At 33.4% G+C, this 17,731-nt stretch overlaps 4 protein-coding genes across 5 annotated transcripts; 2 read left to right on the forward strand and 2 right to left on the reverse strand.

The window, feature by feature from the left end:
- Positions 1-877: 877 nt before the first annotated feature.
- On the reverse strand, positions 878-3,117 carry bai (transmembrane emp24 domain-containing protein bai). Its single transcript, XM_033474445.2, has 5 exons — positions 2,819-3,117; positions 2,473-2,617; positions 2,336-2,406; positions 1,410-1,536; positions 878-1,339 (listed from the first exon to the last, which is right to left on the reverse strand). Exons 1-5 carry the CDS (start codon positions 2,987-2,989, stop codon positions 1,218-1,220), a joined length of 636 nt encoding a protein of 211 aa, XP_033330336.1. The 5' UTR covers positions 2,990-3,117; the 3' UTR covers positions 878-1,217.
- An 883-nt stretch (positions 3,118-4,000) lies between these two features.
- On the forward strand, positions 4,001-7,875 carry Xpc (DNA repair protein complementing XP-C cells homolog). Of its 2 annotated transcripts, XM_033474426.2 has the most exons (5): positions 4,006-5,987; positions 6,064-6,269; positions 6,338-6,602; positions 6,680-6,848; positions 6,972-7,875. In XM_033474426.2, exons 1-5 carry the CDS (start codon positions 4,293-4,295, stop codon positions 7,325-7,327), a joined length of 2,691 nt encoding a protein of 896 aa, XP_033330317.2. In that variant the 5' UTR covers positions 4,006-4,292; the 3' UTR covers positions 7,328-7,875. The 2 variants fall into 2 exon arrangements, with proteins under 2 accessions (XP_033330318.2, XP_033330317.2); XM_033474427.2 differs by lacking the exon at positions 6,972-7,875 and having other exon boundaries at positions 4,001-5,987; positions 6,677-6,812.
- Positions 7,876-7,923: 48 nt separating this feature from the next.
- Positions 7,924-9,927, forward strand: LOC117222631 (uncharacterized). The gene is made up of 4 exons (XM_033474430.2): positions 7,924-8,102; positions 8,205-8,868; positions 8,934-9,064; positions 9,137-9,927. The coding sequence occupies exons 1-4, from the start codon at positions 8,068-8,070 to the stop codon at positions 9,582-9,584; spliced, it is 1,278 nt and encodes a 425-aa protein (XP_033330321.2). The 5' UTR covers positions 7,924-8,067; the 3' UTR covers positions 9,585-9,927.
- On the reverse strand, positions 9,918-17,541 carry tho2 (THO complex subunit 2-like protein). Its single transcript, XM_033474425.2, has 28 exons — positions 17,367-17,541; positions 17,175-17,218; positions 16,695-16,786; positions 16,497-16,610; positions 16,274-16,389; positions 16,050-16,180; positions 15,582-15,961; positions 15,322-15,500; positions 14,534-15,126; positions 14,235-14,469; positions 13,997-14,114; positions 13,739-13,901; positions 13,476-13,657; positions 13,116-13,400; positions 12,924-13,036; positions 12,658-12,853; positions 12,461-12,589; positions 12,267-12,395; positions 11,937-12,194; positions 11,725-11,876; positions 11,523-11,652; positions 11,346-11,451; positions 11,220-11,254; positions 11,044-11,154; positions 10,890-10,950; positions 10,757-10,818; positions 10,133-10,197; positions 9,918-10,051 (listed from the first exon to the last, which is right to left on the reverse strand). The coding sequence occupies exons 1-28, from the start codon at positions 17,429-17,431 to the stop codon at positions 10,021-10,023; spliced, it is 4,275 nt and encodes a 1,424-aa protein (XP_033330316.1). The 5' UTR covers positions 17,432-17,541; the 3' UTR covers positions 9,918-10,020.
- Between the last annotated feature and the right edge of the window lie 190 nt (positions 17,542-17,731).

A 17,731-nucleotide genomic window follows, 5' to 3' on the forward strand; every position in this document is an offset into this window, starting at 1 on the left:
AGTCCGTTTGGGTATAACTTTTATTTTTAACAAAATTTTACTTTACATTTGTACACATTATAAAATACTTTCAAAATGACTACAAAAATATAGCTAATTTAAAATAATTTGTATAATATTAGTATTTGTATGGAAAATATTGTATAAACAGAAATTATTAACACAGTGTTTTATGTAAATAATACAAATTTAATCTATATATCGTTTATCCATGATTTAATTGTTTGCGAAATGGAGGGAGATCCAAAATTCGAGCGGTTCCGAGATACATTAATCCTAGAATGCATAATCAATATTATAACATAAGAGAATTAATTAAAGCGTAAAACTCATTGTTAAGATTAGTTAGAATTTTGAGAACACAATTACATCGAGATCTTATTGTTACCAATAGTTTAAGTTAGATCACAAATAGTACTGGTTTTAATAAGCTTTTCTAATTAGGTGAAAAAATGTGAATTACCGCTTCCAATCGAATACATTATAGATTTCCCAATGTTTTGCTGAAATTTCTTCGCATGGTGTGAAACATACAAACCAGATCCAATAAGACCGATACCGCTAAAGATTTTACAACCAAGACAGTCTCTGTCTCGATTTTTAATGATGTTGTTCACTGTGCCTGTCATTTTCACTTAAAATTAAGCAACACAATTTTTGCATAAAATGTTTATAGTGAGAACTTTACAGTGCGTTATCGTAAATACCACAGGTTATGTTTCTATCGCCATGTTTGTATTGTATATGTAATGAAGTCAATCGAGATCGGATATATCTCAAATTTTTTTTTATTCCAGTATATAATAAAAATTACAAGAGTAGATCTTATTTTGATTTGTAGACAAACACTGAGGAAAATAACACAAACACGTAATACTTATGCTATTAAATACATGAGCTTTTGACTCTCGTACTAGACATATTTTATTAGAGGTGTAATACAATGTACTTAAGTTATTTGCAACCTATATTTATTTATCTTATTTTAACTAAAGTAAATTACACACTTTCTTTAAATTTCTGTGTGTACTTATTCAATGATTACTCCACCCGTTGTTTTATTTAAATTGCCATCAAATGTACAAACTACAAGTCTGTAAACTCTTTTTACATAATTTTGACGACTTTTTTTACTCGTTTATCAAAATTTGTATAAACAAAATTTTGTAGTAAAAATCGTTGGAAGATTGAAAATCTCTGATGTTTCTACTTTTTACCTATTCAATGAGTTTTTTCAATTTAAAGAAACGTCTCAAGTACAAAACCTGACAAGTGGAAAGTACAAAGAGCCATAAGGTGGAGAATATACTGAAGTGGAGTACTCGAGAATTCGTTGCCTCTGAAAATATAGAAAAAGAATCATTTACAGTTCTATAAACAATATATTATAATCACGTTTTATTTCTCACCATTAGTATCTCTCATTTCTTCCTCATTCTGTCTCATTCGAGCAAAGTCTTGAACAATTGCTTCAGACAAATCTTCTAAACGTTTTAGTTCTACTTCTGAAGGTTTCAGTTTAGCTGCTTCGCTTATCTATTTATAAAAACAAATGATTACTTATTAATTCCGCGAGAAATCTTTAGTTTGCCAAATCATTGTTAAGTACTCAAGAACTACAAAGAATAACAGATATTATACACTTCAAACATTAGAAATAGTACTTTTATTTAATTAATCAGGAAACAAATAAATACTGAAAATTCAATTATAATCTTCTCGATTATAGTGATAATGTTTTAAATAAGTGGCAATCTACAGCAGGTGATGAGAATGTGAGCAAAATTCTACTCTAAACACTTAATCAATCTCTCGCAGGTATTTTCAAAGTTCGCAATTCATTTTCGATTTCTGTAAAATGAATTGTTTATTGTAAGAACTTTTGAAATATCCTGGTAAATCAAATCATACTAAAACCCATGCTGTTAAAAGCTATATCAACCAATTTCTCTACATTACCATCTGTGCGCCCATACAAGTGATATATATAAAAAAAAAAAGATTAAGTATCATGAGATTGTTTTCCACAGTTGATAGAATAGATCAGGAATTAACAATCTACATAAGATGCACAGCCCGTATAAGTATGTAATAGATTGCCAATTCCTGCCAATCATATAACAAATATGTTTTGTTTAAGCTTTATCTATCAGAAGCCTATTTGCTATTTCTTAATGTTTGTTGTTAAGTATTGTTAACATTTTATATGAAATAGGTTCCTCCAGATAAAGCATTGATATAAAACTAAATGTGCAGAATCAGAATGATCAAAGAATAAAAAAGTTAAGAAACAAGAGATGTTGCCTATAAAATAAATGTTCAACCATGAACTTACAAGTTCGTAATTCTTTGCTTCAATACCACGTTTTGTAATCAAGTGAACCTCTTGTTTGATATGTTTCATATCTGAAAGATAATATTTGTTGTAATTACAGGAATAAGAACTTTTACATTAAGCCACATCGTGCTTACTGTTCGAGTAATGGGGCTGTAAAACACGCGCCATGAAGCAAATTTCAAATTTATCATATGTCTCTAATACAAATGAGAACTTCAACATCTTTCCTTGAACTATGTTATCATTTTTACCGAGTACTTCGGACTTCGAATCACGGACCTATTAAAGATATAAAGTGTGAATTATTATATTAATAAAATTTATAGTTTTCGAAACACTAGACCAACAATGTGACATTTTAGTTTTCCATGGTATAGTAGATAAACTGAAAAAGATTGACATGAACGAAAATAGGTTAGTCGAACATAACCTCAATACCTTAAAAATATTAGATAAAATCAATGTTCCTTGCACACTTACGATATATTCAGTTTTAATACCCGGCGTTTCGGAGACCTCGTATTCTCCAGCAACCAAAACATGAGCTTGCGCTTCCTCTTTCAAACATTTCATCGAGTTTGGTTCAAGGTAGAATCTAATAGAATGTGCGTACGCAAACAGTGTAACGAGTACGAATAAAACGCTTTGCATGTTTGCAGGAATTTTTGCAACCACGTTGAACAATTTCGAATGACACTTGCGTGAATTAAATGAACGTTAAGAAAGAACCGTCAACATATTGATGAGTTGGCAACCATTAGATATTTTGGGCGGGTCACGTGATGTGTCGTACAACACGTGTACTCCATATTCCTATCGCAATTGTCAAATAGTTTTTACAACTTTTTATAATATTCATTTCGAATCAGTAGTCAGAGTTCATTCTACATTGTGAAAAGCAACCAAATTCACTGCATGAATTTACTTTTAAACAATGAATACATATGTAATTTATTTTGCATTTCTGAAATTTTAAAACTATGACCTAATACAATAGCAGCGTTAGCCACTGTATTTAGATCAAAATTATTTAATTACGATTCAAATAAAATACACTTTATCTTTAATCGTTATTCGAAGCGCATTTATTCATAGCGTCAAATAAAATTTTCATCTTTCATCTGTGTATTTGAAGACTTCGAATAACTTTCGCCAATACATAAATACATAAGTACATAAATAGGGACTTATGGTTTATTACAAAATATATTTTATTATATCGTTTCAAATATATATATATTCTGTGATGATATGTATTTGTCGGCATCGTTTGTTGCTAGTTGGTAACAATTTAAATGTTTTGCTACAAGTGGCACCACTGTCGTCTATGTATGTCATCTCTATTGAAATGATTCTTGCTGGAATTTGCATGGTTTCTTATGGCAAAACATGGCAGAAACAGCTTCACTGTATCTGTTGCAAACCAAGTTCCTCGAGCTTGTCACACTTCAGTGTGCTTAGATTGCAACGAAATCGGCGCAAGTGACTCGGGGTGGGAGTAGTAGTGGGGATAGTATCTATGGTCCATATTACATGATGCGAACATTGTGGATCGTACACGATTCGGAACACAATACTAATACGTCACGTCAGATGGCGTACTAACAGTGCTATCCCCACTACTATTCCTATCCCAAGTTTTTTGCGCTGGTTTCCGATGTTTCCGTTGCAAACTAAGCTGATTGGAGCTGATCTGAGTTGATCTGAGCACTGAACACACAACGTATGACATATAGTCATACGAGTACACAACATCGCAACAAAGGAAAATATTATAATTATAAAAATATATATAATAATAGAAGACTTTATGCGATAACAATGTTTATTTTCCTAATTAATCTTTTATATAACTTTGTAAAGACATGTTGATGTTGTCATATGATGCAAGTCGGTGAAATGATAATTGAAAATAGTAAATAAGAGATTTTGCGATTTGAAAAACTTTTGAGACATGAGTGACTTATCGGAAGATGACAGTTCTGACAGTAGCAATGAGTTTTTAGTGAATCCAGAGAAAATTAATTTAAATTCTACCTTCTTCCAAGATAAACAACCTAAGATTAATTCTTATGCGCCAGAAAGCGATACCGGCGATGAGAGTTCTGAGGATGGTGATCTTGAGAATGTTAATCAATCTAACAACATTGAGTTGTTCACTGAAGTTCTAAAAAATTTAGAAAGTACACAAAAGCTCGAACTCGAACTTAATGATGGTGATATTAAGGAGGAGCATACAATCTCAAACTCTTCAGTACCACAAAAGAAAAAGGGGAAGGTACAGATTAAAGAACTGGATGCTGCATCGTCTAATGAAATTACTGAACTATTGCTGCAGGGAGAGACCAATACAGATTGTTCCACTGAAAAGAAGCACAAACAAACAACTGTGAAGGAAGAAGACGATACAGAAAATGTAGAAGATATGCCAGAATACACGATTCCAAAGGATGGTGTAAAGATTATTCTGCCTGGCACTAGTATAATGCTAAAGAAAAAGAAAAAAGGGGGTCAGGATTTGAAAACAATTCTAAAAAAGCAATTGAGAACTAATCAGGTATATATTGAAAAAGTAGGTCTACTTTGTTGGCTAGCTTATGGATTCTATTTGAATAAACAAGCAAACGAACCTGAGGTGATGTCAACTGTATTATCTTTTATGACATCTGATAAGTATCCAAAAAATAGGATCGATCTCACATATTTGGAAAAATTTACAAAATGGTTTAAACATTTATTTACATTTGAAGTTGTTTCAACTAGCGATAATAAATGTATTAATAGAGAGAGTTTGTTAAAGGTATTACAGGCAAAGAAGATCTCTGATTACAGGGAGTTAGTAATATTGTACGTTGCCATGATGAGAGCTTTAGGCTTGCACTGCCGTCTAGTTATATCACTTTGCCCGCCACATAGAGCACTAAGCGACGATCCAATATTTAAACTTGATAGAAAGGATCAACAAAATAAGCCTAAGAGTAAATCAGGTAAAGCTAAGGAGAAAGCGAGCTCAAAATCAGACAAGAAAGAAATCTCTGAAATGACAAAAGTAATTCTGAATAGTCCAGAAGCAAAGAAAAATGCCAATATAGAAGCAAAGAAGAGAGCGGCAGAAGTTCTGCAATTGAAATCGCAAAACAAAGCAAAAAAAGGAAAATTAGGTGATACCAAAGAATGTAAAAGTACAAAAGAAGTGGCCAGAAATTCAAATGCTAATAAGAATGAATCCCAAACAACAAAAGAGGAGAAAAATATTTCAAATTTAAGGCAGCTGAGATCCAGGAGACTTAATTTTTCATCTGAAGATGATAAATCTCAGAAATCCATAGATTTAAGTTCGAAAAGTGACGGTACAAAGTCAAAGTATTACATAAACGAAGATTCCACAGATTCTGAAGAAGAATTTCAGCCAAAACCAAAAGTTGTAATAAAGAGGAAATCGAACGATGACAGTAATGGAAAGGAACAAAGCTCTAAGAGCAGCAAGAAAAGCAATAAAAAATTATTATCCAGTGATAGTGAAAGTGAAGATACAAATAATAAAAGAAATACACAAGATCTTTGGGCTGAAGTATATTTAGAATCAGAAGAAAGCTGGATAACTGCAAGTGTAATGGAAGAAAAGATCCATTGTGTGACAGAAGTATATGTAAGGAATTTGAGGATTAATTTGTCTTGACTTTTAAGTTTCTGTATAATGATACAATGCATATACTTCATTACAGAAAAAAGCGAAGAAACCTGTGCTGTATGTAGTAGCATGGAACTCCAACGGTTTGATAAAGGATGTGACAAGACGATACTGTCCGCATTGGCTTACAGTCACACGCAAACAACGTATTGATGAGAAATGGTGGTCGGAAGCATTGACTCCTTGGAAGGAAAAAGACACTGTCATTTCTAAAGCTGAAGACCAAATGCTTCTAGACAAGTATATTTCTCAAAATTCTCTACTAGAAATTCGTATTTTTCTATACTAAAATTATATTTGCTTGATAGGGAATTAGAGCAGCCATTACCTAAAACTATCGGCGAATGTAAAGGACATCCATTGTACGTTATCACAAGACATTTACTGAAATTCGAGGGATTGTACCCTCCAGATTGTTTACCATTAGGACATACTTCTACTGGTGAAGCCATTTACTCTCGGCACTGTGTACACACCCTTTGCTCAAGGGAAACATGGCTAAAACGAGCTCGAGTTGTAAAGCCAAAACAGGAAGCGTATAAAATAGTAAAAGCCCGTCCAAAATACGATAAGGTAGTTGTGATGCATGAAACAATGATGCAACATATATATATAATAAACAACAACATATATAAATATGTTTCAAGTAGCTGTCTGGAATGAAAATTAAGGATTCAGCTCTAGAATTATTTGGAGAATGGCAGACTACAGATTATGAGCCACCAGAAGCCAAGAATGGCATTGTGCCTCGGAATGAATATGGAAATGTGGACCTATTTAAACAATGCATGCTACCAAAAGGCACTGTACACATTAATCGTAAGTATCTTATTTATTGGGACTGTGGTAATATTTTAGCCACCAGAAATTTGTTAATGTGTTTTTTGATGACTGTTACATCTATAAGAAACATCACCGACATGTACTGACTAGCGTCAACAGTTCCAGGGTTGAATCGGATAGCTAGAAAGTTGAATATCGATTGTGCATCGGCTGTTGTGGGCTTTAACTTTGGATGCATGGGTGCAGTGCCAGCTCTCGAAGGATTCGTCGTTTGCGCAGAGTATGAGGACACTTTGAGAGAAGCGTGGGAAGCAGAACAAGTTGAAGCCGTCAAGCGGGCTCAAGAGAAACGCGATAAAAGGGTTTATGGGAATTGGAGAAAATTGATTCGAGGTTTGCTCATTAGAGAACGACTGGCTGCTAGGTACGATTTTTCGCAAGAAGCGGAATCAACGACGACGAACAAACGAACGAAACATAAAATGACGGATATAAAAAAAGCAAAATTTTCCTAAGAATCATGCACGTATTTGTAAAAAGTGGTTCTCAGCATATTACCTACTGAAAATCTGCTAAGAGGAATTTCAATAACTATATTATGTCAATTTTTTAATACACAATTGAAATTATGATTTAAAAACTGATGAATATTCATCGTGCCAGAACAATTGTCATCACTGATTGCAGGACGACGTATAATCAGCTCAAAGTTATGAAAAGTATGGCAGCATTCATACTATGTATTCGGTTTTTTTTGTCTTGAGTATGTAAAATATACAAAATTACGTTATGTGAATGTTAAATTATTATGTAAATTATTATAGTGAAACCGCGTGATTGTGTGAAGGAAATGTTTACTTCTGTTTTGTCGATTTCTTAATATTCTTTACTTTCTTACAAAACTAGAGAATATGATTTATGTAAGTATTATCGCATCCAAGAAAATGTGATACTTTATTCATTCTCAGAAATACTTAAATTATACATAATTGTTCGAACATTGTATATAAACAACAATTTTTGTACAATCGATAAATAAATTCATACACTTATAAAACTGTTATGGCCATAGTTTTGAATTTTATCGATGAATACCATCGATACGCAACATCGAGATGGAGCGTATATGTAATATCGATATTCAACGTGAAATTTAAATTTTGTGTATACATAACAGATCTGTTTGTTGTTGATTAAAGTCGATTTAATTAACCGCACTTTTATTCGACGATCATTCCAAATTATTAGTTTTGATATGGATCAAGAATGTAACACGTCTATGTATAATTGGTAAGTGTGCTTCTGCATTATGTTTAAAAATGAAAACGAAAGTGCAATAAGAGGTTAAGTTCTGTCCTTTTGAAAATTTAATTTGAAATTTAAACCTCGTAGGTTTGAAAAGTCTGGAATGATAGCAAATATAAGGACACATCTCCGTCAAAATTTAATTAATGCATTACGAAACAAGGACCTTAATTTGAAAACCGATCATCCGAAATCTGCAAAACAATACATCTACGATCTATTAATTGCTGAGTATTTATTCAATCACAATTATGCTTATACCTTGTCGGTGTTTGCCAGCGAGGCACCTTTGTTAATCAACTTCACTAATAAGACAGTTCAAAGGCCTGATGAAAATGAAGAACGTACAACTGAAAAATTACAGAATGATTACGTATTCCATGCATTGGAAACACTAGGCATTAATCCTCACGATACAAAGGGACAATATGTTTTATCACAATATATTGAAAGTGACATGCCACTTCTTCTATGTATATTAAAATGCATAACCATGTTTTCTTATAATATGCACAATAGTGTACCAATGAAAGAAAATGTGGCACTCTGCAATGAGTCTACGCAAACCACGTTTTCTTGGGTGTCTTATAACTCACACATAGAGAAACTACTCGCACTAAAGAAGAAAGTATGTCTGCATAAACAGATGGTCAATAATAAATTGTATAAGAGAGAAATGATGCTAAAAGAACAAGCATTGCTTGCTCAACAGAATATTGAAGTGTTAAATACTAAGCTGCAGCAAGTTCAGGTAACTAAAATCTTATCTTCATAATTAAACAATTTTTTATTATTAAGTGCAATAATTTTTTCTAGAATGCTGTACATTCAATGAGTTTAAAGGAGAAAGAGTTAAAGAATGAAAGACAGAGCAATGAACAGAAAATTCTGCAGAAAGAAATGGAATTGGCATTGAAGGAGAGGCTGTTATTGCAAGAAGAAAATAGGTATATATGCTCACAATGTTAACAATAATATATGAATTTTTAAGATTTCAAAGTATGTATTATTATTTACAGACTACAGAGAGAACAAAACGATCATATGAAACTGGAGGAGGATTTAAAACAACTACAAGAACAGAAGAAAATGGAAGAAGCGATTGCAAATCAAAGAGTCCAAAATATGGAGGTGCAAACGGACTTTGCAATTGAGGCTTCGCTAGAAGATAAGATCAAAGTTCTCACTAAAGAAAAAGAGGAATTAAATGCTCTTATACAGGACCAACAATTGAGAATAGAACAGATAACCCAACGTGCTCTTCAATTATCTCGACAAATAGAGGGAATTCGAGTTTTAAGGCCTGCTATCGAGGTTCCAACTCAAACGAACGGAAACACAGTTATTAGCGAATGCAGTTCGACAGAAGACATCCTTCAGGATGCGAAATTAAGATTGAAACGCTTGGAAGAAGAAAGTATGAAAGCAGATCAATATTACTACAATTTTATAAATAATTCGCCATAATATTAATTTACAGTAACTTATTAGCAATAAAGATTAAGCACATATGTACGATATACGTTATATTTGCACTATAATACGCATTGTATTAATTTATTTACAAAGTTGGTATATGTTTAGAGGTAATGCGAGATAATTGTAATAATTACTAGACAAAGCACAGTATTAAGAAAATTGATTTAATTTATTGGCATTGCTAATTATTATTTATTATAAATAACAAAGTATTGCTATTGTATATGTACAAATTTTCTAAACTGAATTGAACGTGTACCAAAGAATGCTTTTTGTTACCTAGTTTATTTTATAAAATTGGACGTCAATATAATATACAAATTATTCACTATTTTTCTTTATTATTTGAATTCTACCTTAATTACATGCAACACCAAACGTAGTATATAAAATGTTAAGTCAAATTTTTGTCCATAGTTGTACATCATCTTCGTTTGGGATCCGAACTTCTTCTAGTGTAGAGGAGTTAAGGAATGTTTCTAGTTTCTTTTACTGAATAATTCAATCGATTTATTTAATTAATTAGAAAAGGATATTGTTTGTCTCTGCCTTCGCGGCCCTCCCGTTCATGAGCACGTTCCTTTGTGTAGGGAGACTTTTCCTGAAAATACATTTTCATATGAATCTTCTGAGTGTCATGGGTCCCTGCAAATGGCGTTTGGGTACTTGATAGTATCACCTATTTTTTCTGGTCTTTGCTATTGTCTCCCATTTCGTCTTTTCAATGTACTCGAAGCGGACGTCTTTATCAACTAAGGGGTCAAGGAATAGTGTTAGAAATTACGATTCAGTTAATTGATGATAGAATGTCAGGATAAATGTATAAAACTGTGATGCGATAAGGATTTACATAAACAGTGTGATTACGTGAGTTGTACGTGTGTATTCTCATTGATCAGGGTCGTAATTTTTGTCTAATCCTATGCTATGCTCTGTTATGCATGAAAACTCTAGGGAGTACAACTAATGACCTATTCATTTTCGCCAGTGACGATGAAAAACAACTCTATTCGACTACAGAAGAAATTATTTAAAAAAATATTACTTTCCTCATATATTCGAATTAATATATTCAGATGACTATTGATTACTTTCAAGACTCAATTCGTTTCATTTTCTTTGTTTTGAAATAATGGAAGATTTTAACTGGAATTACCGACCTTATTATAATGATGTTTTTCTCTATGTTCAGGCATATCACCATTTTGGTGTGCTCCTTTCGCTGCAGATAATTTCATTGTTTATAAAAAGTATTTTTCGATAGATTGATCATACCGAATAAAATCTAGTTACCTCTTTCGTCATCTTTTCTTCTCTTTTGTTCAGTCGTAACTGTAGATTCGTCCGCTCTATCCTGCTTTATTAAATAAAATAAAAAATAGTATACTACCAACGTACTAAATGTTAAATATAATTTAACATAGATTAATTAATACAAATAACGTACCCTTTTTCGTCCCACTTTCTTCTCTCTACGTAGTTCTTTCTGTTCGTCTCTTATTTTGCTTTTGCTTGAACGTTCCTTTTTGTCCAAATTGCTTTCCGCGCGTCTCCCTTCCTATTAATAGAAAATAAATCTAGAACATTCTACAAAAAATGAATCTAAAAAACGAAAATTCTCACCTTTTGCATGTTTTCAATTTTTCTTCTTTTGGCATCTGAAATTAGACATTACCAGTATCATCAAGTACAACGTAGATGCACTAAATTATTATACGTATATAATTTTTACAATATTTCAATGCAAACCTCTGTCAGATCCATCTTGGGTTGGTCCTGAGCTGGCACTGCTATTCGATACACTAGAAAGATCTCGATCTAAATTGTCTACACCACTACTGTAATAATGTTCTTCCTGCAATCAACAGTTTACAATTTATATTTATTGCAAAACTAAACAATGATTTGTATAAAATATGAAATTACTTTGTAGTATTTACGATCCTTTTTATCCATAGGATCTTCTTCCTTAACTTCCTCTTTCTTCACATGCTTATCTTTTCCCTCTGCACTGTCTTTACTTTCCTCCTTTTTTCTGATTTTCTCAGAACTTTCGCTACATTAAAAAGGAATGATACAAAAATTTGGTACAAATATCCACTAATGTGAAGTTGAACATGAAACCTACTGGTACAGTTGATTCGATGCACTTCTTTTCTCACGTTGGTCTTTATTTTCCTTTTCTATCCGCGTGTCGCCATTGGTGATCTCTTTATTCGATATTCCATCACCTACTTTCTCTGTTGTGTCACTGTTTTGACTATCTTGTGTCTTTCCAGCCTATAGAAGAAACGTATTATTTTATATTTAGACTTTACAAAATGTTTCAAGTGTAATTACTTTGTCTCCAACATGATGAAAGTCTGCTTCCCGAATCATATTGGGAGTTTTAGCTTTCAATTGGCCACTGTATGACGTAGCCAGGACATGGAGGTCCTGTCGTTGCCCACGCTCTTCCTCCCTCACCTTTTCTACCTTACGTTCTAGGATTTGGGATAACTTTGCCAGCACGGGAAAGTGCGGCAATATTTTTATCAATATTATTAAAGAATTTCTTATTTGTACATAGTCCTTGGAATCGAGACAAACTACAATAGCCTACAACAATAGATCGTGTTAACTTTAAAATTCATCATCTTTTTCAAGAATAATATACTAGCCAGATGATACCTTCGTAATCTTGTAATGCCATTTGTGGCATACATGTCTGTAATTTTCAAATCCTACCATGTCATTCGCTTCAGAAAATTGATTGCTAACTCGAAACTTTGTTACAAATCCCGGATAATTACTACACTCCTGAAAATACAACAAACATATATTAAATACATCTAGCGGTTTAAAGCAGCAGATACGGAATGTACCTTATCGAAAATTGCTTTCTCGGAATGCCATCTCATTACGGTCTCCAGCATGGCGCACAAAAATCTCCCATAACGATTCGCTTCATTTTCGGTGCATGAGGTAACTGAATATGTTATATCACAGAAAAGCTGGAAGATTTAATTATGATTGAAGGAACGCCTCTTCGTTTTTCTCATTACATATGTATACTACTCACTCTGTCGTAGCATAGAAGCGTTGAAAAATTCGCAGTCTTTAAAGAATGTATGGTGTGCACGAATTTTGCACAGTACATGGCATCCACAGTGGTAAATGTACATCGGGGAAACAAACACAATTGTAAGAATTGTGTTATTGTTTCATTTTTCGCCGATTTGGCACTCCGCGATAAGAACCACGTATCTTTTTCTTGTCTAATAAGAATTTAAATTTTTAATACCATAATCAGTTTATGCAACTATCCTTATCGATGCTAAAATTTACCTGAGATATGCAAACACCTTTTCAACATGTTCTTCTTGCTTTTTCTTTTCATCTTGCAGTTTCTCAATTAATGTGCTACACCTTTCCTGCTCCTTTTTCCCTTTACTAACATTCTGCGAGAACAATTTATTTATCAGAAACTTAAACAATTTAGAAACTAATATCAAGCTGTTAGTATCAGGTACAACATACCACATCTTTGGAATCAGCACTCTGTGCTGCAAGTTGCTTCAATTTATTAATTTCTCGTTGATAGCTTTCGACAGGAACGTATAAATCGTACATGGAGAGGGACCAAAACGTCACTAGAAATTGAGGAGAAATATCCTCCCAGACCTTCAGGGGATGCAAAGGTCTAACGGACTGAGCAACAGGCGCCATTACTGCTTGCGCGGCTTCCGCATACTTCGTTTGCTTCACCGCAGTAGACATTTTCTTGTAATTGGGGTCGGATTTACGCAGGGCGTCATATTTAATCTAGAAACATGTTGTTCGTTCTAACATTTTGACGATAAAAACTAGATCTAATTTAGAAGAATAAATATGATTTACGTTAATGGCATGTGCAAACATTGGTCTCGCGAGGAAAAATGCAACATCAGAATGTATGTGATTGTCCTGAAGCATAGAATGTATGGAAGGAAGTCTCTCCACATATTCGTCTACTGTCATCGTAGAACCCAAGAATGTTCCGAATTGAACTAACGTATCTTGGCACTGATCGTATAATTTTCCTATAATTTTTCAACGGATTACATCTCATTAATGTTCATAGAAAAATTACAGGAAGAAGATTCTATAAAAGAAATATTTACCAACAAGTTTGAGATGAGATTTATCTGTTTCCCTATACACAACACAATGTTTCTGCTGTGCCATTAATAAGCACAATGCCACTGCTAGATCATGCTCAGCAAGAGCTTCTTTCAACCGCTGCGAAGACTTTTTCGTATTACGTACTTGGCTGAAGTAACCAGCCTGTAAATAATGTTTCATTAAACAATATATTATCTTATGTAGTACACGACTAACGATAGTACACGACTATCTACTAAATACATATTATAAATTACCTCATTTTTCAATAAGTCTCCACCTGCCATAGCATCCAGTTGATCAGAAGTCATTTCTTCGGCAGCTTCGATACCTGCCATCTTTTGTACTATTTCCTTCAGTATTAACAAATCTAAGCTGAAAACAGGAATACAAAGCCGGACTTTTGATACAATACTCAATTGTAGAATTCATTTATAAACTCAATAGAGAAATGTGAATTATCAACTAAAAATCATGCCAATTTTTACAGTGTACCTTTTTTGTGCCTTGAGTTGGTTAGCCACATACTGCAGCAAACCAGTGAGTTCGATATTATACTTTTTGAATATAGCTCCACAGAACGAAGCGAGGGATTGGAGCCAAAGAGATATGCTCGTGCCATCGTGCTTGAACCTATCTCGGTCAGCACCAGCCAGTGCTTCCACGAGACAGTAGCCAAGTACGTCATATGAAATATTCGTCAAATATTTTAAAGAATCTACAACGGGACCTATAACATATCCAGTGATTGAACGTAGTTAAATGCTTTCTAACATGTATCATTGCTAACATACCTATAAGATTATCATATAGCTGAATCTGTATAAGAACATAATCGAATAATACACCAGGAGAAGAGTGTGTCAGTTTGCCTATCGACCTTCCAACGGGTTTAATAGTCTCTTTGCTCACTCTCTTCATGATAGATTTGATTTTCTTTTGCGCGTCTGCTCTTTTCCTTAGAAGAGCAGCGTGTTGTAGAGGCGTGTCGTTCTTCCAACGTGCGTATAAGCAGTATCGGTTCTGATATGGATAATATTTCAAAATGTTCCACAATTCTTCCGCAACACAACAGTTACAGTCCATGAAGGATAAGGAGGGCAACAACGCTACGTCGAGTATAGTTAGTACATCGTAATAGAGATTATTATTCTTCTCAGCAGGCTGTTTGTTCGAGTCTAACGGACACTGCCTTATAGTTGCGTGACACAACCTCATGATCTTGTACATCAAAACCGGATCATGGTGTAAATTGGGACCGAGGACTATGAGCATTGGCAACAACTGATCATGTATTTCTTCAAGGTCTTCTACTGGTTTTGGAGCGAGAGAACTCTTCAAGGGAGGAATCCTTCTACCTTGCAATTTCGGTGATATGATACAATGCCTGGAATACAATGCAATAGCACACTACCTAATTTGATTTCGGGAGTGTACAAGGTAAACCACGAATTCGATCAAACCTAACAGTTTCATACTTATTGTAGAAAAGATCCTTTGCTTAGATTAACAAAGAAAATAACAGAAATGGTTACGTTGCACGGTTTACCCTGTACATTTTAATAATTATTGCAAGACATACTTGCGATAAACGGGTTCGATAAGAGATTGAATCATTTTGCACAGTGCCAACGCGATCGGACGCTGATCTGTGAGACTGTGTTCTGGTAATCTATTAAACAGGTTTTGTGCAACCTCCCAAGCCCCTATTTCCAACAGCGCCTCGCATAATCCGTACTTTTGATTACTCGCGTACTTATCCTATTGAAAGACACGTAATTAAAATTCTTCATTGATATCTTTGATATCATTGATATCTTCCATATGGATATGAACTTATACCTGTGGATTCTCTTTTTCTTCGGGTACATCTTCCTTGTCTTTAGTAGAAATTACGCTTAACTTCCGAACATACTCTTTTGCTTGTTTCATTGCCTGTTCGTGCTCTTTGATAATCGTTCTATCATCTGGCACTAACCATGGCAATATATCATCCAATTTAATAACACCATGTTGTAACATGAGTGCAGTGACTTTTTGCAATGAAAACGGAGTGGTATTGACGGTAGAACAATATTTAAATCCTAAAACTTCACAGAGTACTTGTTGGTCACTCATATATGAACGAATCAAAGGAATAAATAGTGCATCATCTTGAGGTCGATTCTCAAATGTTTCCAGTAAAATATCAAGTACTCTGTTAGGGTCTAAATTAAAATAGCCTGTAAAAATGGTATAAATTTGATTATACACATTGTTGACATTATAATATAAACTGTGTAGACGAGAGTTAAGGTTTTACAAACGTACCGATAAGAGATTTAACAATTTCCAATATCGTTGGTACTTCGCATTCTGGACGTTCCTGATTTAATTCCACTATAAGTTTAGAGTACCCTTCGCTTTCTTCCCTAAATAAATTAAATTTCCGTTGCTTATAGCTGCAGAAAGAAAAATATACAAATATTACACAAGTCTTCTCTCATCGAAATTTAGTACAGTATATTGAGTGAGAAAATAAAATAAATACATACTATAATTTTGTCTTCACTTTAATGAATTTGGTTTGGAAACTTTTATTCTTTAATGTTCCTACATCTTGCAACGTATCAATTTCTAAACGTTCCTTTAATATCCTATCTGTTAGAAACTGTGCAAAAAGCAAATGACATAAATTATGCCATTAGGACATTGTGTTTGGTTTTAATTGATTGTAAATATTTCAATCACGTTTACTGTTATCCTATAAAATGATACCTTTTCAGATTCTTTCACAATGTAATAAAAATTATTTCTTTCTTCATTATGTGCTTCTGCATCTATTAGTGTAAATATATCTACTATCGCAGATGGTATCGCTCCATCAATATTCTGAAAATAGATATAATTGTACAATAAATTATATTTAATTTTTATAACAATATCCGCAGAATCTTAATTAGGATATCAGCTTACCATGAGTTCACCTAATGTCTGGATTACACTGTCCCTTTTTATGTTCCCATGGATTCCATTCGATATTAATTCGTACAATCCTCTTCTCCATTCTAGAATTAAACATAAACCACACATAAAAATGTAAAACATAATAGAAAATTTACATCTGTCTTATATCCATATTGTTTTATACAATTTTTAAGGTACAAACGATAACTAACAATAGTTATAAAGAATGATTTACATTTACATTTATAATTATTAGAACAAATATCATAATGTAGTGCTTGTGCAATCTAAATATAAGATTTATTGGTTCTTTGCTCTAGATATGAATAACAAATATATTAAGTGATATGTTATTGAGTTTATAGGAGCAAGAAACGATTAATAACTCTGAAAACACAAAAACGACAGACTTTAATGTGTATAAACAGATCCACAGTGTTGGGACACACAGCAAGCTGGCTAGGGTCAAATGATAGAATAAAGACTCACCTGTGGCGTTGCCTTCCTTAAATTTGTGCTTGATTAACTTGAGGCTGCAAACAGTCGTTAATTGACAATTAACTCTTCAGAAGAGCGAGAAACAGGAGAGATAAGTTGCAACCATCAATTGCACAGAGTATGCAGAGTATCAATTCAATATTAATCGAACGCACTTCTGACGTTAACGCGTTAACCACTTACAAATCATTTTTCCCATGTTTATCCCATGCTTTCCATATTTCTGAATTCCACACTTTACCAGCCATTTTAATTCCATGAAAAGCTTTTTAATGATTAAAAACAATCGTATCAACATCACAGGTTAATAGACTCCATTTTCCGCCATTGCAAGCGTCCTCGAAGCTATCGTGGCGCGATCTTCTTTACGACATATGTACAATATGTCTAGCATGGTAATCTCAATAACAAAATCTGTACCTACCGCTGAATTCACAAAGCATTTAATCATCAAATATTTTTACAGAATATTTTTACAGAAACAATTATGTTTCGTTGATCAAACTCCTTAATATCTACGCAAAATAGATACAAAATCTAGTCGTTTT

The sequence above is a fragment of the Megalopta genalis genome, chromosome 5 (genome assembly GCF_051020955.1).
Source record: "Megalopta genalis isolate 19385.01 chromosome 5, iyMegGena1_principal, whole genome shotgun sequence".
Lineage (NCBI taxonomy): Eukaryota > Metazoa > Arthropoda > Insecta > Hymenoptera > Halictidae > Megalopta > Megalopta genalis.